The 26,885-nt window shown below is 45.5% G+C and overlaps 2 protein-coding genes across 2 annotated transcripts; one reads left to right on the top strand and one right to left on the bottom strand.

Moving 5' to 3' along the window:
• Positions 1 to 4,219, top strand: serping1 (serpin peptidase inhibitor, clade G (C1 inhibitor), member 1). The gene is made up of 10 exons (XM_062478575.1): positions 1 to 133; positions 294 to 344; positions 481 to 730; positions 887 to 1,207; positions 1,406 to 1,621; positions 1,909 to 2,052; positions 2,171 to 2,374; positions 2,453 to 2,592; positions 2,836 to 3,058; positions 3,180 to 4,219. The coding sequence occupies exons 2-10, from the start codon at positions 294 to 296 to the stop codon at positions 3,425 to 3,427; spliced, it is 1,797 nt and encodes a 598-aa protein (XP_062334559.1). The 5' UTR covers positions 1 to 133; the 3' UTR covers positions 3,428 to 4,219.
• On the bottom strand, positions 3,958 to 25,449 carry doc2d (double C2-like domains, delta). The gene is made up of 11 exons (XM_062478577.1): positions 25,304 to 25,449; positions 23,458 to 23,905; positions 22,573 to 22,652; positions 21,709 to 21,783; positions 18,784 to 18,893; positions 14,933 to 15,059; positions 14,144 to 14,200; positions 13,606 to 13,730; positions 9,957 to 10,038; positions 9,495 to 9,591; positions 3,958 to 7,136 (listed from the first exon to the last, which is right to left on the bottom strand). Exons 2-11 carry the CDS (start codon positions 23,885 to 23,887, stop codon positions 7,006 to 7,008), a joined length of 1,314 nt encoding a protein of 437 aa, XP_062334561.1. The 5' UTR covers positions 23,888 to 23,905; positions 25,304 to 25,449; the 3' UTR covers positions 3,958 to 7,005.
• Positions 25,450 to 26,885: the final 1,436 nt, after the last annotated feature.

Consider the following 26,885-nt stretch of genomic DNA (forward strand, 5'->3'; position numbering starts at 1 on the left):
TGATGAAGGTCCAAGAACAAACAGAAATGTTGAAGCAGACAGATGGACTGATGCAAGCTCAAGCCCTTGGACACAATACGGTTTACTACAGAGAAAAACAGTCCCTCCTGTTGCTTTTGGATGAGGTTCTAGGGTGAGTAGACTTATATTCATGATCAAACATCAACTTCAGTAGACTTGAGATGTAGTGGTGCCAGATAAAAGCATTGAAGTCATTTGTTAAGGTTGAATGCATTGGTTTGTTTATAGTGTAATGTTGTTGTCATATCTGAAAGGTCTCTCTCTGTCTATAGATGAGGTATTCAGCCCTAATACTGTGCCTCCCTCTCTTGCTTGTGTTGAAGGTAATGTTTTAGTATGTTATATACTGTACGTATCTCTATGCGTTTTGTGTTTCCCATAAGTGCACATGTTACACTTGCTATTTCCTGTCAGGGCCCTTCTCACATTGTTTTCTTGTTTGCTTGTTACTTTATTCAGGCCTCCGCTTCTTCTTTACGAGTTGTGCCAGGGTCAACCCTCACTCTTCCCTGTCTCCCTTTCCAAAGTAGCTCCAATGAAGCTACAATCACCTGGAAGTTCAACGGCATTCAGGTACAGGATCCTTTAGTTGTCATTGGCAGCAGGCTGAAGATCGACCTTGTCCGCGCTTCTAGCCAGGGAGAGTACGAATGTGTGCTGTTTCGGAATAACACAGAGCAGACGCGCAAATACACAATCAGTGTCGACGGTAAGAGATTTTCTGTACTGCTCTGCTGTTTGTGGCACACTGCATGAATGTACACAAGCCTCCCCCAAACCAAACAACCAAGTAAACAAAGGGACAAGCCACGGGAGCTTGTCGTGCTCAAGCCCTGTCTGAGCTGTTGTCTTTGTGTCCCTCCAGCCTTCAGCAGCTATGCCCTCAAGCATGAGGAGGGGTCCATCATCGTACTGCCTTGTGAACGACCGCAGGGTGCTCAACCTGAAAACTACGTACTTTGGTTCAAAGAAACATCTGAGGGCCAGAGGAGGAGACTGAGCCCTGCAGAGAGTGCAGACCAGGAGCAACTGAAACTGAGCGGACGACTGGAGTGGCTTTATGCAGATCCCCAGGACGAAGATCAGAGCATTCAGGTTCACCAGGTCACCATAGAAGACTCTGGAACATACCATTGCGAGTCAGAGAAGGGAGAGAAGTTCAGCTCCATTGAACTGGTTGTGGAAGGTGATATTGGCTCTTTTTTTTTTTCTTTCCTTAACATCCCCAGGTTCTGTGTGAATTAAAAAAAATTTTTCTCTGCTCCCCCTTGGAGGGAGAAATAATCGGACTTAACTTTGTTAAAAGTGGAAAAGCTGGATTTCATGTATTTTCTCTGTATTTGAACATGACCCCAGTCTGCTCTGTTTCTCCGTACTAATGTAGCTGCACCCATAGTAGAGCCATACTCCTGCAGCGGCTTCACAACACCATGGGAACCGTGCCTGGATGAGGACAACCGGTCATGGGCGGCCATCTTGGAAGAATCCCTGACTGAGTTCTCCATGAAAATTTATAGCCATCTCAGACACTCTCAGCCCTCTGAAAACATGCTGTTCTCACCAATCAGTATCAGTGCAGTGCTCAGCCACCTACTGTTAGGTAGGAGACCATGGGGTGTTCCTCAGGGCTACCTTAAACACTTCTACAGAATGCATTAGTGTTTGGAATACCGGTGTCAAACACACAAGCACAGTTCCACAATCCAAGTAACCCTTTCCTTGGCCTCTTTCCCTCCCTCCCTCCCTCCCTCCCTCCCTCCCTCCCTCCCTCCCTCCCTCCCTCCCTCCCTCCCTCCCTCCCTCCCTCCCTCCCTCCCACACTCCCTCCCTCCCACATTCCCTCCCTCTCTTTCTGCCTGCCTGCCCTGTTCTCTCTATTTCTACCAGGGGCCCGGAAGGAGACACGTGAACTCCTAGAGGCGGCCCTGAGCCTGCCCCACAACTTCACCTGTGTCCACTCTCAGATGAAGAAGTTAAAGCAGATACTTCAGGACAACATGAAAATGGCATCACAAATCTACTACCACGCTAGTACGACCAGCATCGTCTTACACAAAGGGCCGTGAATGCAATGTGTTGCATAGCTTTTGAATCACTGGGTAACAGTAACTCATATTTTCTCTTCTCCATGCCTCTCTCTTATCAACAGACATTCCACTGAGTGAGTCCTTTGCCAACCAATCACTGCAGTACTACGATGCAGAGGCTGTTAAACTGACCAATAGCAGTAAGGAGAACGTGGAGACGATCAACCGTTGGGTGGCAAAGCAAACAAACAATAAGATAAACCATCTTGTTGACTCGGTTCCAGAGGACTCTCAATTGGTGCTGCTCAACGCAGTATATTTCAATGGTCAGAAACCTCTACTTATGTGTATATTTGTGTCTGTCTGTTTGTCAGACTGTCTAAAGACATTTCTCAACGTTTCAGGCCAGTGGAAGGTAAAGTTTGACCGTGAAAAGTCCAGAGCACCATTTGAAAGACTAGATAATGAAATTGTCATGGTGCCTGTTCTCTACAGCTCCAAATACCCTCTCGCTATGGAATATGTCTCAGTAGTGAAATCACAGGTAACCACACCTGGCATACGCACACACACACACGCATGTACGCACACACACACACACACACAATCAATAGCGTTTGTTCATGAAGCACAAAAGTGTGAACTAAAACTGGAAATACATTTCAGAGGAAATGTATTTAATGGACCAAGATAATGACACACTTTAAACATGAACTACTATAGATAAGACAAGTGACTGTAATGCTGCTGCATAAAGACACAAATATACACACGTCTTCCTTACCAGGTGGCAGTGTTCCCTCTATCGGGTCAGACCAGTCTCTTCATCCTGCTCCCTCCCTCTGGTACCCTCTCAGACCTCCAATTGGTGGAGGGGAAGATGACTGTCATGGCTTTGCGTAAAATGGTGGAACAGATGAAGTCGTCGTCTCCACAGCCAACAGAGGTCACCCTTCCTAAACTCAACCTGGACGTCCTCACACAAATTAATCCATTACTAGGGAAACTAGGTAAAAGATCTAGATCTAACTGTTGCATTGAGATTATGTCCACAAAATGGCCTTGATTTTTATGTACACCACTGTCCCTGCGTGATAACCACCTCCTTCCCTAACTCCTGTCCTCCTTCAGGACTGTCAACGCTCTTCGAGGGCGCTCACATGTGCGGCATTTACCCGGACCAGCCTCTAGTGCTGACGGATGCCCGCCACCGGGCCTTCCTGGCCTTGACGGAGGCCGGTGTGGAGGCGGGCGCAGCCACCTCACTCTCCTTCTCTCGCTCCTTCTCTACCTTCTCTGCCCTGCGGCCCTTCCTGCTGGTGCTCTGGAGCGATCGGGCCAACCAGCCGCTCTTCCTGGGCCGTGTCACCCAGCCGTGAGGGGGGGGGGGTGAGAGGGAGGTGGGAAAGAGAGAGAGGGAGAAAGAGGTGGAGGAGAGAAGGAAGGGACACGTGAGAGAGAGGGAGTGTCGAGGTGGGAAAGAGTGAAGGGGGAGGTGGGAAAGCGAATGAGAGAAAGAGAGAGAGAGAGAGAGAGAGAGAGAGAGAGAGAGAGAGAGAGAGAGAGAGAGAGAGAGAGAGAGAGAGAGAGAGAAAGGGAGAGAAAGAGAGAGAGCGAGAGAGAGAGGGAGATGTGAGGAAGAGGGAAAGAGTGAGTGGAGGTGAGATACAGGGGGAGGGAAGGAAGCTTAGTGAAGCAAAGTGAGCCAGAAGAGTCAGACCACAGGGAGAGGAATGTGATACAGGTGGGGAACAGGGATAGAACAAGACAGAGACAAAACAAATCAACACAAATCAAATAAAGAACCATCACGGTACCTATCCAGTCTATGTGTGTGTGTGCGCTTGCAAAAGTACAAGACAAAGCCTTGTTCATTCAAACGGAACTGTATCCCATGAAACAAAACACAAAGAGCCACTGAAATAATATTTATTTAGTGAAGTAGTTACACAAACCCACCACACGATGGTCGCAACGCCACATGTTTCCATATAGACAGTTCAGTTAAGTACATAAGGATGCCACAGTAGTGAATCCACCACCTCATCCACTCAGTTTAATCTACCCACCCTTCCTGTCTCAGTGTTCCATACCAACAGCCTTAAAAGGAAGACAAATGTCAATATCTGTGACAATAAAGGTTTTTAAGCGATGGCTGAATGATTAAAACACATCAATTTGACAAAACCATCCTGAACTATCCCAAACAAACAATACACAGCAGTAGCATCAGCAACAAAGGCAATGATTGTTGACGATATCTTTAACATGCAGGTCTTATGCAGATTGTAAAATGTACGCCTATTATCCATTGGTATTAGTCCCAGATTAACACATCCAAATCATGTCAGTGGAGTTTCTGTCATGAAATCGCTCTTCCTAGGCCTCTGCTTACATAACTGTGCAAATAAGGTTTGCTGGAACAACTGAGAAAAGAGACAGAAATTGAGTGAATCTGGTTGTAAACAAGCCCAGAGATCACCAGGACTGGAAAGAGTAATCAGTGTTCGTCCCTAAAAAATCATTACAGCAGACAAAAGCAGTACAATCTCAGGGTGCCGTTCCAAAGGTAGGCAGAGAGGAAGAATGTCTGCAGTATTACAAAACCCATGGATGCATCTTTGAAACATGAACGATGTGTGTATGTCAGTGTCCTGTTCAAGATGATCTCTTTGTCCTCTCAGTTGGGGTAGAGAAAGGGGGTCTTTCTGCGCAGATGTGCATAGAGAAATGCAGAGCACCCCCTGCCATGCCACCCCCACGCTCACAATAGTCACTGACAGCACCGGGGGAAACATGATTACTGTTGCAGGTAAGAGTGGCTGACTGCAAGTGGCTGATGTCAATAACTGATTGTTTTTTCTTGTTCTGCTTTAATCTTTTTTTCTGCGACTGAATATGACACATATCTTCTCTGAGAGCAAAGTCTCTGAATTAAAATGTTTTTTTTTTCTGTCCATTGTGGCACATTCACACTGTTGTCCAAGTAGTAAAACGGACAGATAAGTCAAAGAGAGGAAACAGGAAAAACATCTGGAGGCCATTGACATACTGGAAGTGTGCTTTTGTGGACCAGAATTAAGCTTAAAAGGCCTAAACTGAAGCCAGGGCCCAGAGTCAGAATAAAATGGGGCAAGAGGTCAATGAGAGCTGGGTCGCTGACCCTGGGCTCATGGGTGCTACCTTAGATCTATGGTCGTCCTCTTTTGAAGGCTTGCTAGGATTAACATGACCATATTAGGGGTATCCATTTAGAGACTTACTGACATATGCACACAATTGCCCATATATTTCTTTACACACCCACAGACACATACTATGTATCAATACATTGGTATGATTCTGCCTACTGTTCAGTCTGTGATTCTCCACCAAACCACTGGGAACGCCCCAGGATGGGCCAATCTTCTGACTATAATCCATTATGACAGAGTTCCCTTTCCCCACAGGGAGAAATTCATACCAGAGAAGGGGGTTTCTGCTGTCAAATCTCTACATGTCTGGCAACCCTAGTATTAAACTCTGTGGGCTGTCCTTTATCTCAGAGAAACAGATAGTCCCTGTGGTCTCACTGCAACCAAAACACTTTCTCCGTTCAGTGGACCTTAACATCGCAGATAGATAGAAGTATGTTGTCGTGTTCCAAGTGAAGCTAGGTAGAGTTTCCGCCATTTTTGTTACACCTAGCCAGCCTTCATAGATCAGCTAGGGGTTTGAAATGTGTAAGGACCTCTCATGACTTGTAGGACCACAGTGTGTGCAGATTTCTGTTCGATACCAGACCAAATACATCCAATGAAACATGATCATCATCGGAGCCTCTTGATTAGTTGATTCCTTGAATCACAGGATGGAAAAGAAAAAAAGTGTTTCTTTGTCTCCTCTTAAACTGTAATACTTTGCTGTTGCACATGGAGAAGGTAGGCTTGGTTTGTAACTGGTCTTGAGTTTGCGTCTGAAGCTGTCAGCCAGGAAGAAGTTTGCGTCAAAAGATGGGGATCAGAGGTCGGGTGTCCCTTTGTGTGTGACAGTCACCACTGGACATGGGAAGTGTCACTGTGTGGAACATTCATGTGAGTCTCTCTTTTTCATCCTTAGTCTTTCATGTTGGGGTGATTCTCCTCATGATGGGGTGGTGGATGTTGGACACATTGGGAGAGTGGACGTGACACTGATATCCAGAGACACACTCACATACTCTCGCTCTCTCACTCTCAATCTCACTCTCACACACATACACAATAATACACACTTCTGAAAATGTATAGGCGCACAAATATTTGCACACACACACACACTACAAACTCAAATATTATCTTTGACACCAAGCCACTCACTGTCAATTACAGATTTGGGACAGTTACTTACAGACAGTTAAGGTAGACACCATCAAATGGACCCTTTTGTGCTTCACCGTATATTGTGTAGGATTGCATCAGAAAAACATGATGAGATTTCTTTTTACAACTTGATCACCCGAGTCATCCTCATTAGTCAGTGTTTGTATTAACCTTGCTACTGTAACCTTCTAACATTGCAGTTGCTTACAAACATAGTCTCGTACAGGTGAGGCTTCTACGTTGTTCATGAGTAACATTGGATGACAGAATGCAGTTAATGGGGTTAAAGCACAATTTGTGAGCACTTTCACAATCAACACTTTTAATGAGGGACATTATTTTTATTATTTTATTATTTTTCACAAACTGTTTTACCTTTAAGAAAAACGGTGTTGTGACATTATTATAATAATATTATTATTATAATTAGAATTATAATTATTCATATAATTATTATTATGCATAACTTGGTCATTGTCATAATCTCCTACCATTGATTATTGATAATTATGATGTTATAATTACTGTCTTATTTATTGCATGTTTTTGATCACATCCTTTTATTACTGCATTAGTTGATTATTACTCATTCATTAATAAAGGTATATGTGCGTGTGTTAATCACTACTGGGGGCTCCTTGCTGTGTGAGCGTGTGCCAGTACTCCACTTTCTTTCCTGCGTGTTTGAGGCACTCAAACCAGTGCCGAAGTTTCTCTCCTTTGGCATTGATGCCCAATTCAACTCCACCTAAGAGAGAAAGACAGACAGAAAGAAAGAAATATAGAAAAATCCACAATACAAGCATTCATTCACTGCTGAGTCATCAAGATGCATTGTCCTTCAAAATACCAACCACGACAATGGGCTCTCATTCCAGAAGAAAAGGGACAGAGAAATGAAAAACACCAAAGATAGATCAAAAAAGAGGAAAAGAAGCAAAATGGACGAAAAAAACTGAAAGCGAGAAACAGAGAGAGAGGAAGAGATACAGATAGCAGTTATCTTGCTTGTAGTGGTACAAGCATCACAGCATGAAGCCATAAACTGTATTTTACAGACAAAAGCGTTTTCCCCAGCGTGTCACGATTCAAGTCTGTGTGCTTGCGAGCCTCTGTGAGGAATGTTTTTTTTTGTCGGTGGATGGGGGATGTTTTCTTCTGTTTGTGGATCATGGGCTCCTTTGTCAAGCTCTCATGCACACTTCAATACAAACTTTATCTTTTGGAATCTAAATTACTGACTGAGACATCATTTAATGCGTACCATTACATTAACATGGTGGATGGTAACGGACGTTAATTAGGCCAAGCACACACACACACGGATGCATTTGCAGTTTGTTTTTCCAAGCTCACCTTCCTCTTCCCACACACACAGAAATCAATAGCATGTTTCGCGTGCCCAGGAGGTATCTGTGACAAACGGGTGGTAAGTGTGCAAACCATGGGACGAGAGAGAAAGAGAGACAAAGGAGGTGAGGCAACACTGATGGATAGGTTGACACGGATGACGCAAGGCATGATGCGCTCACACACACAAACACACACTCTTTGTGGTGAATACAGCCACCCACACAAACACATCATCCATCCACACAGCACACACACAAACACATCATCCATCCACACAGCACACACACAAACCTCCAACAGGCAATGCTGACTGCCCCCCTCCCCCCCACACCTCCTCTCTGTCCTCCCTGTCTTCCCCCCTCCTTCCTCTTCCTCCTGTTTGTTCTAAATGAGAGACCTTGTCCAGTCATCAATATCACTCCCACAGATTAGTGGTGACGACTGCAGTCTGTCTCTGTCCACTCGGTATCTCTCAAATCCTCCCTCCTTTTGTTTTTCTTGTCGTACGTCGCTCTCTTCTGTGTCTCTGCACCTCCCACCTCGGAGACATCATCCCCTCTACAGTACATCTGACCCTTTAGGCTATCAGCCCTTTCTCTCTTTTACCCCTCATCACTTATCTCTCTATTCCTTCACATGCTCTTCTCTTTTCTATTTGTTTTCCTCCGTCTGCCTTCTTTCTTTCTCTCTCTGTATCTCTCTCTCTCTCTCTTTCTCTCTCTCTGTCTCTCTGTCTCTCTGTCTCTCTCTCTCTCTCTCTCTCTCTCTCTCTCTCTCTCTCTCTCTCTCTCTCTGTCTCTCTCTCTCTCTCTCTCTCTCTCTCTCTCTCTCTCTCTCGCTTCTTTTATTTTCACAACTGTCTCTCTTCCATTCCATTGTCCCTGTCACTTGTCATCATTGACAAGTGTGCCTCTCTCAATCTCTCCCTCCCTCCTTTCCGTCATCCACTATTCCGCCCTCCCTCCCTCATCCACTCTGCCTCTTCCCCCCTCTACTTTTCTCCATACCCAACTCTCTCTCCATCAATCTCTCTCTCTTCTCCATATCGTTAGTCTCTCAGCTGTAACATAACTAGGTTGTGTTCTATTTGCCCCATAAGCATAGTGGTCATGAAAGAGAGGTTAGTCTGGGCTGTGTATTGGACCAATAGCTTTGCTTCTTCTCCGGAGTGGGTAATAACTAATTATTGAGCATTATTTCAATGTTGGACCAACACACACACATACACGCACACACACACACACACACACACAGAAATAAAACACTTTGATCTCAAGGCCTCGGAGCTCTCAAGATGGTGATCCATTCTCTCCATCAGTTCTGTCTCTCTCCCTTGTGCCCCACCGTTCTGTGTGTGTGTGTGAGTGTGCCTGAGTGTGTGTGTATGAGAGCCTGCCACAGCAGTTTATCTGTGGTAAAAAGCTACATCTATCTAGAGTGTCAACAGGATGACGGATGGCGATGGAAAAAAAAATGCTACCCTTTTCCATTTTGAAGGCACTCTGCTTCTCCCTCCCACATGTTCCCTCTCTCACTCTTCTTCGCCTACTTCCGCCCCACACTAATTCTCCCTCTCCTTCCACGCACTCCTCTCTCTGGCTCCTCTCATCTTTTCATGCATGCTCCCGCTCTCGCTCCCCCTCTCGCTCCCCCTCTCGCTCCCCCTCTCGCTCCCCCTCTCGCTCCTCTTGAATCACCCTCTATTCTCTGCCTCTCAGTACTCCTCCTCTCCTCCTTTCACTCGCTCCCTCACCTATGAAGTCGTTGCTCATTCCCAGGTCGTAGTCCCACACAGAAATCTCCAGTGTTTTCTTTGCCAGCTGGTCATGTGGAACTTCATATGCAAACTCCTGAAAAAGGTGGAGAGAGAGAGACAAGAGAGGGATGCATTCAAGCTGACGCAGCTATAAGGCTGAAAGGCTGAAAGAAAAAAATATTCATGTGGATGCACACACGTGCATGCACACGTGAAAACTTGAGCTTGTGAAGGCATCCAAACACACACACATTGTTCAGAGACAGGAGTTGTTGAAAGAAAAGGAAATGTTTTTGTGTTGACTACATTCAACACAGTATTTTGAACTCTCTAATGAATGCAGTTACGTAAAATGACAAGTAGGATGTAATTAGGGGCTATGGATTTAGCTATTGAGCGGGTTGCCAGGTCGGTTGATTAAGAGGCTCTTCCAGATGTAGGCACGGGGGAGAGAAGTACCTCATTGAATTCAGGATTCAGAGTCTTCTTCTTGACTGTGGTTTTGTACTTGGACTTCTTCCCCATATCAGGCTGTAGTACACTGAGAGAGAGAGGAAGAGAGAGAGAGAGAAAGAGAGAGAGAAAGAGAGAGAGAGAGAAGACGATAGAAAGAGAGAAAGAGGAAAAGAGAAATTGAGGCCGAAGGGGGCAGAAAGAAAAAGTAGAAATGTAGAAAAGGGTGAGTTGAAAGGAGGAGAAGAGAGGTGGAGCAAGACAGAGAGGGATGTTCTAATAAGACAGATGACACAGCGTGGCTGTTCCAGTATGTTCTCCCTCCTACTGAAAGACAACTTTCACAACCAAAGCGAAAATTCGAGCACTCTGTCATTCACCAGGACGTGACTCTGAACATCGTGCAATGGGGGGGATGGGGGACGACGATGACAACGACGACACACAACGAGACTAGTTAGCTCAATTCTACCCTTATAGTGAAACAAAGAATAACAGAGGCTATGGGAAAAGAGTCACATAAAATGTTGTTTTGAAAGTGGTGCTGGGGGGGCGCACAGATATTTGAAAAGGCGCACGTCCCAGCCAACAGCCGACAGAAGGCGTCCCCCGAGGGCTGTGAGGGAGCTCATCACCATCAGCATAAATTCAAGTCAAGATGTTTTTCATCGTTGAGAAATTTCTCTGCAACCTAGGCTGCCCACCCCTAACTACGTAACTCATCGACACATGAGTAAAGAGTTTATGCCAAGGTTATGCATGCAAAGAGGTTAGTGTACAACAACACAGTATGGTGGTGGATGGGGAGAGATAGTGAGAGAGGTGGAGAGAGAGAGAGACAGAAAGAAAGAAACACACTGATCTGAAAGGAAATGATATGACATGAGATGACTATCCCATGAAGAGAAAACAAGTAATGAGGTCATGGATTTATGAAAATGGGTGAATGGGAGAGAAAGCTAGGATGAAGCTAGAAAGAAACAGAGAACAAAAGTTCGATGACGGGAAAGAAACAGTGACAGCCGAAAAGAAGCGAGGAGAAATAGACCTTAAAACAGCCCACGTTGTGTATGTTTGTGAATTCACAAACATACACAAACACACGCACAAACTCTCTCTCTCTCTCTCTCTCTCTCTCTCTCTCTCTCTCTCTCTCTCTCTCTCTCTCTCTCTCTCTCTCTCTCTCTCTCTCTCTCTCTCTCTCTCTCTCTCACACACACACACACACACACACACACAAACACACACACACAAAGATGACAGCCTGCTTAGTCAGCGGCGAAAAACAGACACTCCAGTTCTCACAAAGCTCTCTCTTGGATGTTTCTCTCCAGCCTGCAGTCCAAGAGCATTTTCATGCCTCAATATCGCAGTCCTTCTGTCTGCTACAGAGGAGGAGCTAGTCATCCATGGAGAATTAAACAAATGGGGTCTAAACGGTGATGAAAAAGCAAATTGATCTTACCAAACCGCAACGAGGAGGAGGTGGCAGATCATTTTTGACCTATTGCGGAGTGTTTCTTTAAAGGCCAAATGGAATGGCACGGACATCATCTCATTATGCCCATAGTAACAGTACAGCGTGGGTCTACAGCGTGTAAAATAAGTGTCCTCAGATTCCTATTTGCACACTAAAGCTTTGTTTGAATAGCGTGAAATGCTTCAAAAATATATATTTTTACTAATTTTAAATGGGTCATTTAATACACCAGCAAGTGTATAGCCTGAAGTGAGTTGTCAGAGCCTGAGGAATGCGGACTCAGTTAATATGCAGACCTGCGTTATCCTACAAATGTAACTGGCTCTGGGCAGATCGCTCCACTTGGTTATTCAGTCCTCTGGTGAAATAGCTCCGGTCGGACATGGGTCATATCTCACGTCAGACATGTAAGCGTGTGTGCTTGGAGTTCTAAGAAGAATCTCTGCAGTATCTCATCAAACTGCAGACAGATATCTGGCCTCCAGTGCACACAGTGAAATAAAACATAATCTTCAGCTATCAGCTGAACTACACATACATACACACTCTTGCCTTGTAGTGGTGGCCTGTTTATTCAGTGAAACCCAGGTGCGAAAGTATGCTGCAGTGTACAAGTATAAAACAAAGCTTGCCATCACTAACTAGAGGGGGTGTGACCTGAAAAACGCACTCATGCATCCATAACCTTTTCAGAAAGTCTAAAAAAGTTTTTTAAAAACGCTTATGCACACACAAACAAAAACACACACACACCATGTGAAAGTGAGTGTGGGCATCCAGAAGTAACTTTTGTTACACTACCCACACAGTGTGAAACAGCGCGACAGGTGGGAATAGGTGCTCGATAGGATGAGAAAATGATTGCTAGCAAGTACTAGGCACTGTATTGATCCTGCAGGCTCAGTTCAGCAAACCTGGCTTCCTGTTCTGGAAAATTCCATGGACTCTTACTGGTCATTGTCACACAAGTTGAATACCTTTTGAACTACCTGCCATGTTTACATTTACATTTAGTCATTTAGCAGACGCTCTTATCCAGAGCAACTTACAGTAAGTACAGGGACATTCCCCCCGAGGCAAGTAAGGTGAAGTGCCTTGCCCAAGGACACAATGTCATTTGACACAGTCGGGAATCGAACTGGCAACCTTCAGATTACTAGCCCAATTCCCTAACCGCTCAGGCACCTGACTCCCCCATGTTTATAACGGAACGTGAGTTTGGTTGGTCGTCTCTATCACCTAGGTGAGACTGCCAGACATGACATTGATGGAGGCTCCATAGAAACAGATTACTTTATCCAGTGTAGTTTTACAGGGAACTTTACTGAATATTATTCTAAATGTACTGGAATTAATCTGGTCATTTGGTTAATATCTTCTGTGGATTCTAGATGGGGTTTTAGAATCTCAAGTGGAGAACTGTCTGATTCTTTGGACCGACATGTCAAGTTAATGATTTATCTAAAGTAAGAGTAATGAGTCTAGTCTGTTACAAAGCTCTCTTTGAGGAAGTGGGAAAACCAAACAAACGGCAAACACCTCCTCCCAGCAGCCACAAAATGAGCGCCTCTGACACACCTAAGAGTGAGTGTTAAAAGAGTGAGAGGCAGAGAGGGAGATGGAGAAATGCAGATGAAATTCAAGCTTTCAAAAGAAGAGAAAAAAAGCTTCTAGTACGTCACCCGGACACACTCATCATCCAGTGCTTGTCACAAGGAAAGGGAAAAAGAAACAGAGACAGAAAGAGATCGACTCCATAGAAAAGAAGGATATAAAGTGGAAAAAAACCTGACAATATCTTAGGTGCACAACTAGCATGCCATAAGCTTTATCTCACCATACATCAAAATTGGCTGATAAGGGGCTCAGAGCTAGGTCTAAATAACAGCAACAAATCAATACTTTGGAGAAAAGGAGTGAGAGATGGAAAGATTAAAAGGTAACAAAATAGAGACAGTGAAAGAAAAACACCTCCAAGGTCTACCAGGAAAGTCTGGTCTCTTCATTTGCGTCCCGATAACAGGAAGTCAATACATTTAAGACACATCACCTCCTGTGCTGTCACAGTATGTCTCCTGGTCTCGCTACAGTATGTTCTCTCACAGTTCTTCATGCCCTCAGGAGGCGAACTGCCACCCAAAAAACTGGCTCAGGTGCACCCATGCCTTTACTCACATTTTGACGAAGGGGTCAGAGTAGCCATTGGAGTCCATGGCGGCAAGGTGGGCGCAGCGCACGATGCCCACAAGCAGGCTGTTTTTCTCCGTGCTGTAGCACAGTGACACCAGAATACGGCCACGCTGGGGGGTGAGGGGATGGGGGAATTGGCAAGATGAAGTGGGTGGGATTGGGAAGGATGGGTGGGTGGGGAGGGGGTGCAAAATGATGGACACACACACAATTAACCGTAACCCAACTTTATTGCACGTACAATTTCATGTACCATGCCTTGGACGTCATGACATTAACAACCTACAGTAGATGTACGCATGGAAGCTAATTGCAAGGCCATCATTAAACCAAAGATCATGAAACGACTAGATAAGTCAGACGTGTGATGTGAGAATTAATGAGATGCAGAGACTTTTATAAAACCACCAAAATCACTGCTGCTGTCAAGTTCAGAAGGCCTTATCGACTCAACACCATCCATATGACTGGCGTCTGTGGGCAAACAAAGTGTTGATATGAACACTACACTCTCAAGGCTTACCTCCTCCTCTGCTACAGGGGCTCCCTGCTCTACGGCTTGGTTGTTGCTCTCCTTGTTCTGAGAGAGAGAGATAAAGAGATTGAGACACCGAGGGACAGAGAGAGGAACGATATTGAAAGAGCAAGAGACACAGTGAGAGAGAGAGAAGAGAGAAGGGTAGAGTGAGAGAGAGGGTGGTTTATATCAATATACAGTAATCCCTCGTTTATCGCGGGGGTTACGTTCCGAAAATGACCCGCGATAAGTGAAATCCGCGAAATAGAAAACTTTTTTTTTTACAATTAGCAACTATTACATGTATACAAATACAGTGACTCGCGTGTAGGCCGTTTCACTGCAACTTAATGTAAATTTGCCAAGCTGTTTTATGTACGTACACATAACTGCACGAGACGACAAAATGATAGCACAATTCGTAGCATGTTTTGATACAAGAAGCGGGAGTGAGTTTTTAGCGAATCAGAATGCAGAGCACAATGCACCAAAAAAAAAAAAATGCATTATGAAAATCTGCGAAATAGCGAATCCGCGATAAGTGAACCGCGAAGTGGCGAGGGATCACTGTACACAAAATCGGACCTTATTTATCTAGCATGTATCTAGCCAACGGCTATAACATTCACACACAATATAATACTGAAAATGCAATCAATCTAGGCCACAGGCAATTACTCATTTATGCACTATGAGATCCATGCCATATTGTGGGTACACCAACACAAACACCCACTTGCACTCGGGCACACACAAACACACACGCACACACACACACACACAAACACCACCTACCTGTGCAATTCTCTCCAAGCCCATGTTATACCTCTTGCTTTCTCCCTCCTTCAATTTCTTCAGAGGCACTCGCACCTCACCGATAAACTCGTTGCGGCCGAGACGGTCCATGTCACACACGCAGAGCCTGAGCACACACACACACACGCACACACGCACACACACACACACACACACACAGGGGGGAGGGGCACCGTGGAGTCAGCTTTGGTTAAGCCTTGGGTCTATAAATTCTCTCAGACAGCCAAGTGTGTGTGTGTCTGTTTGGGTCAGAAAGCTTTCCATGTCATGGCTCTGTGAGATATCAGAGTGTGTGCATGTGTGTGTAAGTCCATATTTCCTCGGGGGTTCTAATCAACATCCACCATCTGCAGCAGCGTGCTATCGTCCCAAATTCAAGAAGTAAACACTGTCATCCATAGAACGCATCTATGTACCCTGAGCTGTGAATACCTGTAGACTGCAGCCTCAGTAAAGCACATTTCAAAGTTACCCCCATGATCTTGTGATAAAGTGGTTTCCAGAACAAACTCTCTCCCTTTAAAAATAAATGAACAGTAGGAGGACCTCCGTAGTATCTGGTCTCTCATGAGCTCATTGGCTCGGAGTCTGAATAGCCTTCCCCCGTGGGACTGTGTGGGGGTGGAGGTGACACTCTGTCACAACACACTCTCTTTTTTCTCTCCTTCTCTCTTCCTCTGCTGTCTTCCTTTTCACAAACACACCAGCTCCAGACAGTTAGTCATACCGTCTGTGTGTGTGTTAGTCAGAGAGAGAAAGACTGTGTATGTGTGTGAAAGAGAGAGCTAATATGTGCCTGTGTGTGAGTCTTTGTGTGTGCACTGTGCACTGTTCCCAGAATGCCGTGTGTCAAACTGACGTGTGCACGGGTGATGAAGAAGAATATCACACCTTGCACTGTCAATCTCACCCCCCCACTCACCCACATGTGCTATCCATATGGCACACACCCTCCACCTTAACCCAATTAGTTAAATCTATCTTAGTCACATGCACTGCACTGACAGACCAATTCTTGTGTTTTTGGGTGAAAGCTAGCTGAATTACCATCAGTGCATTCCATACCCATCCATCCAAGGTGATTCAGATAACATAGGGAGTTTAAAATAAACACACTGTAATATTTTAATTAAGATTTATCTGATCATTTTTCCCCTTCAATATTAACATCTAAATTGTAACACATCTAAATATAGCTGGGCTCTTAAATCTCTTGGATCACTTATCACTGAGGAAAGTCCATTAAAGAATTTGATGGAGAGATAGAGGGAGGGAGGGAAGGATGTAAGACAGGAAGGAAAAGAGGAGGTACAGAGTACAGACAACTACCGCGGGACACGGTGGCGATGGCGGCTGCTGATTTTGTCGAAAAACGTCTCGACCAGCTTGTTTCTCAGCCAGATACGGTAGACTACTTTCTCTGACTGACAGTGTGAAAGTAACACCAGTGATGAGTGTGGATAGTTCTTTTTGCACGAAACGATCCACAATAAGACCACAATATGTTCTCAGACATCCTGATGTATTTCTTCTTTGAGGTATTTCCATCTGTAAGACATTTCCCTTGGGCAGGGTTCTATATATAATTCTCAATGCACTATGCTTGCAAGTACAGTGAAAGGACCATCTCTCTGCAAAAATGGACCCAGTCCCGGTGAGATATACCTCAGATGGCAGCGATATTTTGAAAACAATCACAGTTTTTTCACAAATCACAAAATAAGATACATCTACTTTCTGACTGAACGAATTAGGATTCAAAGCTTTCAAAAGAAAAGGCCCCGGAGAAATGGGGTGGACCCCTCTTGAATGTGTAATAGTCTGAAGTGCCACATTCATACACAAAAACACAAATAAAACTGGTAGTGGATAGTGGCGATTATTTTCACAGCATGTTGAGGCAGCAACTTTATGCCAAATTTCCATCAAATTAGCCTCCAACTGAGACAAATGTGTGTGGGTGCATAAATGTGTGACTATTTCAAACAGCCTACTACAACTGTACAACCACCAGTACTACTCAAAGTATTCTGATTACTGATGAAAGACGGCAAAAAAGAGGCTTGACTGAAAGCTGTTCTTACCTTCTAATCAAAAACGGATAACCTGGCCATCCTTCAGACAACATATTTGAAACTCCCATTACCACCACCACCGGTCTTATACTCTCTAATTAAGCATCAATATTGACCAGCAGCCATGGGATCGGAGTCCACCATGTTGCTCACAAATTCAGTTTATAGCATATTCAATCAAGTTCCACACACACACACACACACACACACACACACACACACACACACACACACACACACACACACACACACACACACACACACACACACACACACACACACACACACACACACACACACACATACAAATCCTCTGCTTATCTGCCTCACTGCACTACTCATTTTCCCCAGAGTGTAAAACCTGCTGTTTAACCACCGTCCAATTCTTCAGCTCCAGAGGCTCAAGGCTGCTCCTTGGAGAGAGGCTGAATCTGAGCAACACCTGCCCACTTGGCGATGCTCTGAGGTGGGCTTTTTGAGGGCCAGACCCCACCCCCCCATCCCCATTCCTCAGGTCATGTCCCACTGGTGAGATGAAACTAGGCACAGAAGGGGCCTGGCTGGGGGGCTAAGCATTGCTGCAGGGTGCCCTTCCAGTGTCCGTTTCCCCACACTATCCACTTCTCTCTGTCCCTCTCCCCTTCTCTCCCGTCTCCCTCTGTCCTCCTCCTTTCTCTTTTCCCCTCTCCTCTCTCTCCCCTTTTCTCTCTCACCCTTTCTCTCACTTCATCCCCATCTCTGTGAGTCCAAGCTTTTATATTTAATTGCGTCGAATCCCCGCTATGTTCCCTCCCCCACATCCCTCCCTCCTCCCAACTACATTTTGGCAACGGTTGTTCTGTTACTCCTTCATACTTGTCACTCTGTATCATTCACTCTTTACTCCTCCTGTGTCTCTCTTTCTCATTCTCTCCATCTCCCGCTCTCTTCCCCAGAGCCCCCATGTGGGTGTGTAATGAGGGTGTGTGTGTCTGTTGACGTGTTTGGGTTGGAAGGATGTGGGCGGGTGCGTGCGTGTTTGTGAGCAGGTGGTGCTGGTGTGTGTGGAGGGGGGAGGTGGGAGACACACATGGCTTTGCTGTCCAGCAGCTGACCTTGACAAGAAAGCTCGAGGACACACACCTGTCTGTCTGTCTTTGTGCCTCCAGCAGGGGTTGTGTGATAACTTTGTGACCAGGGATGTGTGTGTATGTACGTGTGTTCCTGCAAGTAGGGTGAAGTGCCTTGCACAACGTAATTTGGCACGGCTGGGAATCGAACTGGCAACCTTCAGATTACTAGCCCGACTCCCTCACCGCTCAGCCACCTGACTCCCATTAATTCTAATCCTGTCCACATGTGTCCTACTGTACTATCTTCTGCAAAACATACACACACATACACAAACTCACCCACATGCTCAAACCAAGGTTAAGACTGCGGCTGAGTTTTGGCCACAGTGAGCCATGCTTGACCTCAATCACTTCAGTACCCATATTTAGAGCTCTCTGTGAATGAGCGGGTGGAGACTCTCAAACAAAGCTAACACCTGAGCAGTTAATGCATCAAACGCTAATGGAACACTTGGCCATTGTTCCTGGCATGGATAATGAATTGGCCTAGAGGGCCTTCTGGGAATTGTAGGCAGCTGTTTCAGCTAGGGCCCTTGGGGACTTTGAATCGGATCCCTTGGATAACAAACAGTCTAATAAAATGGTCTCTTTGGGAATTGTAGGCAGTTGTTTGGCCGTGCGTGTGGGAGTTGTAGTTTTGTACCTGAGTGTTTTAGTGGTCATGTCGGCAGCTGTGATGCCATGGTACATGAGGGTCTCGCTCCACACAGGGTTCAGGGTATTCTTCAAGGTCTTTGTCCTCAGCTTATTGGCCTATAGGAGACAAGCAACGGGGATATTGTGAGGAATGAGAGAAAGTGATGGAGGGAAAGAACCAGAAGAGAGATAGAAAGAGACAGTGTAACAGCGTATAGAGGAGGGCCGATGAGAATGAGGGAGGAAGGAAAGCTGTAGATCAGGTAGAGAATTGAATGAGAAAAAGAGTCGGAGAGAGGGGACAAAGGAGGGAGTGTAAGAAAGAGAGTGTGAGAGACTGATAGGGAGATGTGCGGAAGAGGTGAGATGGCAGAGTGGGGGATGGGGGAGGGGGCATTAGGTACGAGAGATGAAGCCAGAGCTGTGGGAGTGAAAAATATGAGCAGAGTAAAGAGTGAAGGCAAGAGGTAGCAGGAGAACAGATTGGGGAGGGGGGAAAGAAAGAGAGAGAGAAAGTAGAGAGCAGAAACTTAATTTATCTCTTCCCTCAGGAAATGCAGGCATCTGCTCACCGACTTTGTAAAGGAGGATGGACAGGAGGCTTCCCCCGACTCACCTGTCCGTCTGTCTCCCACAACCTGTCGCCAGTGTGCCCAAAACAAGCCCCACTACGCTAGCGCAGCACATCGGTCAATTAGCCTGCGCTAACAGAATTTGCATGAGAAATCAAAGCATTCCAAAACAGAAATGCCTGACACTCGCTTACCTACAGTGAGTCATCTTCTCCTTTATGAATGACTGAGGAGGAGTTAGCACTCACTCGCTAGCTTGTTCCCACAGAGCTACCTCCAGGATGTCAATGCTGTAGCTTTTGTTTTTGCATAGAGCTTTTATTTTCTGTCTTATTCAACTAGCATATTTTTTCCCTTTGAAGCTGAAAACCAGGCATGCATTCCCAGTTTTTATCCCCAATACACACACACACACACACACACACAGCTGAGCGAGCAGGAGTGTATACTCTCAGGGCTATGTGTAGCACAAGCCGAAATTCAGAGTCCGCGGGCATTTGTCAACACCCTGGTGCTCCGTAGCTAATTACCTCTCTCTCTCTCTCTCTTGTCCCTGGCCCTCTCTCACTCCCTCTTCTTTCCCTTACCTCACATATACACCCTTCCTTTCTCGCTTATTCTCTTCCCTCCTGTCTGTCTTCCTCTCTGCTCCCAACCTAAATCATTGCGACATTCAAACATCCATACTCTATCTCTCTTTCCCGCTCTCTCTCTCTATTCTCCAATAATTACACATCTTCCGCCCCCTAATATTTTATCAGTAGCCCTCTCTCTCCCTTTATCCTCCTCTTCCACCCCCCCCACCCCACCCTCCCGTACATGGCTTTTCTCAAATGGACCTCTCTCTCTTTCACACTCTCTTTCTCCCAGGATCCCAGTGCTGGTAAGGAATGCGTGTGTGTGAGTCAGAAATCTCATTCTCCATGCACTATGCATTAGGAGGAGTGACGCCATAGACAGCGAGCAGATGAGAACACCAAGCCAAAATACCAGAACACTGAGACACCGGCAGACGCTTGCTGATTGAGCGTGTGTGTGTGAGCGAACATGTGGGGAGGGTGTGTACATGCGTAACTGTGAGTGAGCCACGTGTGCATCTGTAAGTACCAGTGAGTCACGCTGTGTGTCTGTGAGTTATTGTGGGCAAGTGTGTGTTCATAAGAGGCTTTGTGACAGCGGTGTATAGGTACGACACACGGTGAGTGAGAAGACGTGTCTAAGAGCAGGTGTGGGTCTGTCCTTGCTAGTCACGCCCTCGCTGCAGTGCTTGAGTGCGTTTTACGTCACATTCATTCATTTTGTGGACCATTATATAAATACCTGTGTGTGTGTTGTGTGTGTGTGTGTGTGTGCGAGTGCTCGTGCCTCCTAGTCACATGCTCCCACTCCTAGGTACACCGGACCCGTGTGGTCGATATTTGCCAAACAGAGGTTTGTGGGTACTTGTGTGCAAGCTGACGTTATATCCCCCCACCCCTCTCTTTCTTCCCCCCCAGCCCTTGTCTCACCCTCTCTCCCCCCCATCCACACTCGTCTGTTGACGTGAGCCGTGTAACAATCCTCGCTGTTTCCATGACAACCACCTGCTGCTGTCCTCCCCTCATCTGCCCCCCCCCCTCCATCTCTCCCTCCCTCTGCTCCCTCTCGACACTGTGTTGGTATCCCAAGGTCAAATTGGGTCACACGGATAAAGAGAGATAGTGACAGAGATAGGAGCGTAAGGCGATAGAGAAAAAGACAGAGAGGTAACAAAAGAAGACAACAGAAAGGGGGATGTGGGGAGTGGAGTGGGGGAGTAAATGGGTGGTGGGATAAGGAGAAAGGGTGGTGTGGGGGTCAAAATGTTCCTATAGTGTTTTCCAGTGCTGGATCTGTTCCCGCATCATTTCGCATCATCTTCGGTTGAAAATGGCTGACAAAATGTCTCCCACCTGAGGAGAAAATAACTAGCTGGGCACATTCTTCCTGCCATTTCGTTCCAAAACAAAACATAAAGAGGGGTGAACTAAAGTTCTAAAACACCTTAGTGTCTGTCTGAAATAGCTCACCATCAAACTGCATGGAACTACTCGCTACCATGCAGAGCACCTATAGCACATTGGCCAATTTCAATTCCGAAAATCGAGTACAACATGAGAAAATCACAGGGAACTGAAGATGTGGTCAACAGAATACATTTGAGGCAATACAGTCATGTGTCTTGCTTTTTTCACTTCGTACTGTTTGGGAGATGGGTTTGAAGAATATAAATGGGCAGTTGGAAGTGGAAATGGAAGCTTTTGGCCGGGGCGTGGAACCCTCGGGGCCCTACAGTGAGGGTGTAGCGTTGACGGATGTTGGGATGGGGTTGCCATAGTGACCTTGCTAGCCCCCGGCAGGAGATGTAGCTTGACGTATGGATCTGCCAGTCCGTTGGAATCCATGGCCTTCAGTCCCTGTGGAGACACATACAAACACAAGACCAGGTTAAAAGTTGAGCGTTCATAATTCATTATAGTACACACATGACACAGAGAACATCATGTTCTTTATCTAATGAAACATGTCCGATGTTTCTTTCGATAGCACAGCAGAGCACTCCTTCCCAACCTTAGTGTCACTCTAAAGTCTATTGCACACTGGTGCAGCTAAACACTAGCAGAGGTTGTGTTTACCATGCGCCACATTCTAAAATTAGCTTGCTAGCTAGCTCATGTTGCGTTAATACTTTACACGTTATATCGCCAAGGGGATATAGTGAGTGTCGCTGCAATGTGAGAGGTTCAAGCGGTTTCCTCTTTGCCCCTCTTTTGTTTTCGAGGCTTGGCTCTGGGTTTTGGATTCTACTTAAGCCTGCCTCCGTGGGTAAGACCGGGCGGAGGGCATTCAACATGAGCCAAAGGCTGGCCGGGTGGATGAGGCTTAAGCTTGCACTTTGATTTCTCTCTCTCTCTGCGTTGGGGGATATGTTTGTAGCTCAGTCTGGTATTGTAAGGAATGGGCAAAATGTCAAGCTTCAGATTAGCTCCTTTTAGCATAGATTGAAAAAGATTTACTGTTTTAAACTCATGGTTTTTGAATAGTCTGTGCCTTAAATTGAATCCCCAAACTAAGGACCAAAACAAGTTTTAAACAGACTTAAAAGATGAATATAAAAATTATGTAAAAAAATCTAATAGCATGATATCCATAAACTGGCCTTCTCAAGACTAATTCAGACCAAGGCTAACAAGAGTGGTGCCTACCTTTGCTTTGTGGATGGTGCAGTGTAGACAGTTGTTTTCTTGATCAAAAAGCAAGTTAAATTCCAGTGTGCCCAGGTAAGCTGAAAAAACAACGATCGATTTCTGTCAATGTAGCTCTGAGCACACAAACCTGATTTCACTAAAGCCAACACACGCATGAATGAACACAAGTACAGGGATTTCAAAACCTGCATCAACGCACACAAACACACACACATGTGGTATCAACCCCAAGCTGCATACAGGGGTACGTGTTTTTCAGACACTCACTTAAAAAACATTCCATTTATGAATTGATCTGTCGTGTTTCATCATTCTGGGAAAATTAACAGAAACTTATAGGCTGAATTACATTATTCCAGTACACTCACATAAATCACAAGGGCGCTGTTTCAGAGAATGAGGTTGTGACAAAAGTACTGGGAAGATGCTCGACTCGAGTATGACAAGGCAAATGCAGGCAGCATGGAGGAGAGATGTACACAGAAACTCGCACTGACAAAAACATGTAAAACAACCTCTGAACTCTCACTTTGGCAGAGGGAGTGTTGAATTGGGCCAAATTGCTCAATGATTTGTCCTTCACATCAGGGTTCAAACTACGGAGGGGTTTGGGGGGGTTTGACCCCCCTAATTAAGACTTGGACCCCGCCAAAAGAGGTAAAAACAACAGGACGGGGGGGGGGGTCGATACATTTATATATCGTTCTTACCTGTAATCGTAACCCCCCCGATTGTCATTGATCATTCGCACTCTGCTTCACATGCTCTATGCATACTACGTTACTACAAACTTTAATGTTCATGGAACACAAAATGACACAAAAACCCCATGCACTCCAAAGATGGCACGCGCGTGTACGCTACACCTCCCCCTCGACTCACTGTCTTCATCGTCCGAGTCTTGCCTCTCGCCCTCATCTTCTTCCCTCTTCTCCCTGTCCCTCTCTCCTCCACCTCCTCCAAACTCAACCATCCCATTGTTGTCCTCCTTCAAGATCTTCTTCTCGCGTGGCGGGGGCGGCGTGCAGGGGTAGTCGTGGAAACGGGGAAAGAAGTCAGAGATCTGGGGTATGGGCATGATGGGCCCTGGGCACACGTTGATGGCGAAGTGCTCCTGCATAGAGATCTTGACGGGCGAGGGAGGGGGCGGGGTGGCATGGTGAGGGGCGGGGGGGGAGGAGGAGGAGGAAGAAGGGGGCACTACCAGGTGAGAAGAGGAGGAGGCGGGGGGCTGGTGGTTGTTGTTGTTGTTGGGGGGGTGGGTGGGGGGGGCAAAGTGCGAGTGTGGTGGCGGGGCCTTGGAGACGCTCATATGGACCGCTGGGTGGAACTAGGGAATGGAGGGAAGGAGAAAAAACAGAGTGAGAGAGAAAGGAGGGGGATGGATTGATGGGGAAAAAAGAACAGAGGGGTGATCAGAAGCCAAACAACAAACCCTTCCAAAAAATGCAATTTTCAAGGAACATATGTTGGATTGTTTTCATCTGAAATCTTCCGTAGCAGGATTTTTGGACAAATTCCAATTACATGATTCAGAAAACCTGAATGGAACCATGAAGCTATACTTTACTCAATAGTTCAAATAGAATTTGGGATTTGTATCAGTCTAGCTCATCCTGGGATGAGCTATGGGATGCAATGGAAGTCAGCTCATTGTTCGTTATGGTTCATTTTGACGTGGTTTTGAAACGAAGCCCCTTGTCTCCAAGCCCCCCATGTTAAGCTTCAACAAAGAAATAGACCAACGACATCAAAGAACTTTATGAATATTCATTATCAGCAGAATATTGTTTCAAAGTATTAACCCTATATCCCTCTTTACTATACATACTCCTCCACTAATCCCCTCCTTTTATCACTCTCTCTGCCCCCCCCATCTCTCATCTTCAAAACCCTTGAGCAATATTTACATAACGCCACTCAAAATCCTATACCACACTTCCTAGTAATGGGTACAGATACAGCAGAGTCATACTGTAACAGTTTGCAAATGAATTTTTTTTCAAACATCTTTATATAATGACTTGTTATAACAGAAACTGTCTGGTACTGAAGCAATCATAATTACATCACACAAATTGGTTGGCAAATATTATAAATCACACGTACACACTAACACACACCTGCACACAAACATCTGAGACACTTCTGAGGAGTTTCAAAGCAATACAACGTTTACCCTCATTCAGCAGCCCAATGTGCTTTAGAACCAGTCATCAATGCAGAGCAATGACTCAATAGTAAAGACAGTCATTTACTCAGAGCCAAAATCTCTCTCTCTCTCTCTCTCTCTCTCTCTCTCTCTCTCTCTCTCTCTCTCTCTCTCTCTCTCTCTCTCTCTCTCTCTCTCTCTCTCTCTCTCTATATATATATATATATATATATATATATATCCTTGTCTCTGGTCTATTTCCTTCGACACACACACACACGCATGCTCTAGTGTGCTTCCATACACTCACACACTCTCACTCGCCAGATGGACACAAAGATACAAACCATCTTACATCCAGCATCTTCTTAGAACACACACGCACACATATGTACACACACACACACACACACACGGATAAGCACACACAATCTCATTGATTGAAACACATTGTCCGCACAAACTCACTGGCTTGTCTGCACGTGCGCACTTACACATACAGCCCACAGGTACGTCGCAGACTGTCTCACTCACTGCACCTTGTGGACACACACACACATATGTACGTACACGTACCCAGTGACAGTCTTCATCTGTTCCAGCACTCCATCATGTCTGTTCTCTCGTTCTCTGTCTTTTACACACTGTGGAGAGAGCAGAGCTGCTCCAAGTCAATATATCCTCCCCTCTTCTCTCTCTCCCTCCCTCCCTCTCTCTCTGTCGCTCCCTCGCCCTGCTCCTCAGACCCTCCCTCCCTCTCCGTTAGTTGTGACGCTTCTGCTTAAATTCTCCCCTCCTCTCTCTTTCTGTCTCTCTCTCGCTCTCTCTCTTGCGCTCTCCCTCCGTCGCCTATTTCACGCACAGAGCTTATAGTTCTGTCACTCACTTTCTCTGCAGTGAGGCCGTTCATCCACACAGAGTAAAGTGGGTGAGAGAGAAAGAGAGAGAAATCAAAACTGCTAAGAGTGAGAGAAAGACGAAGCAACAAAAAAACTTGCGACAGGGAGAGGGAGAAGGAGAGAAATATTGAGAGAGAAAGGAAGAAGAGAGAGAGCAAGAAGGAGATACACAGAACGAGACAGAGAACTAGTCTTTGCTGGTACAATTTGGCCTACTAAATCCAACCCAATCAGACAGCCGGATGAGCAAAACGTAGAGAAATATGACAGAAGCTTCTAAACCAAGCTAGAGAGACACTGAGAGAAAGAGAGACAGAAGAACAGAAAGAAAGACTGCATGGGGAATGCTCTGTAGGAAATTTGAAGAAAGAAAGGGAATGGGAAATGGCAGAGGAATGTGTGAGAGAGAAACGTAAGAACGCTTTAAGATAAACGCTTTAAGATAAAAAAGAAAAAGAAATGCTCAAAAAAGGAAAAAGAGAAGCATATGGGGAAACTAAGGAGAAAACACGTTCCGTGTAAAAGCTGAAGGCAAAATCTTTTGATTTCCATGAGTCGAAATGGAAGACTGTGACAGTTTAATGAAGAATTGCTCTGTTACATAACAACCTTTACACCTTCTGTACAGTACCTCTCTATAATTGGCTCCTTTTTGACAGTTAAAATGCATATAATTCAAATCTCAAAAGATGAAAGCATGGCCACTTGATCAGAGAAAATAGGCCTTTGTGATCTTGCTTAAGCCAAATCTACCAAGATGCTAAAAGCCTCACACAAAGAGAGAAGGACAGGGGGAAAGAGGGGGAAAAATAAATGAATACAGAGAGACAGCCAAAAATACTGGTTTCATTACATCTACTGCGTCAGTAATGTTCATGTGTGACAGTAGCTGGACGAGAAGCAGCTCTCAGCCTCTGGCCATGGTTCTGTCACAGAGTGGGTCAGCTGGCCATCATACAGAGACGGTCCTGACCAACCACAGCGCTACCAGACACAGCCCCAGCCAGTCAGTCATGTGAAAGCAAACCTGTGAGACAAACGCCGCGAGCTCATTTGTCCTTTGGCAGTCCCCACACGTCACTGTCAGGGGTGAATGGCCAGATCATGTGACGATCTCATGATGTTGTTGTTTTTCTAGAACGCTCTTTCAATCACTGTTGGAGGCAATTAATGATCTATTCATTGGTCTGTTCATGTATGAGATTAAATGTACTTCTCTCCATCTATCTTCATACTATAGATATATAAAATGTGTTTCA

This window comes from Osmerus eperlanus, chromosome 14 (assembly GCF_963692335.1).
Source record: "Osmerus eperlanus chromosome 14, fOsmEpe2.1, whole genome shotgun sequence".
Taxonomy (NCBI): Eukaryota; Metazoa; Chordata; class Actinopteri; order Osmeriformes; family Osmeridae; genus Osmerus; species Osmerus eperlanus.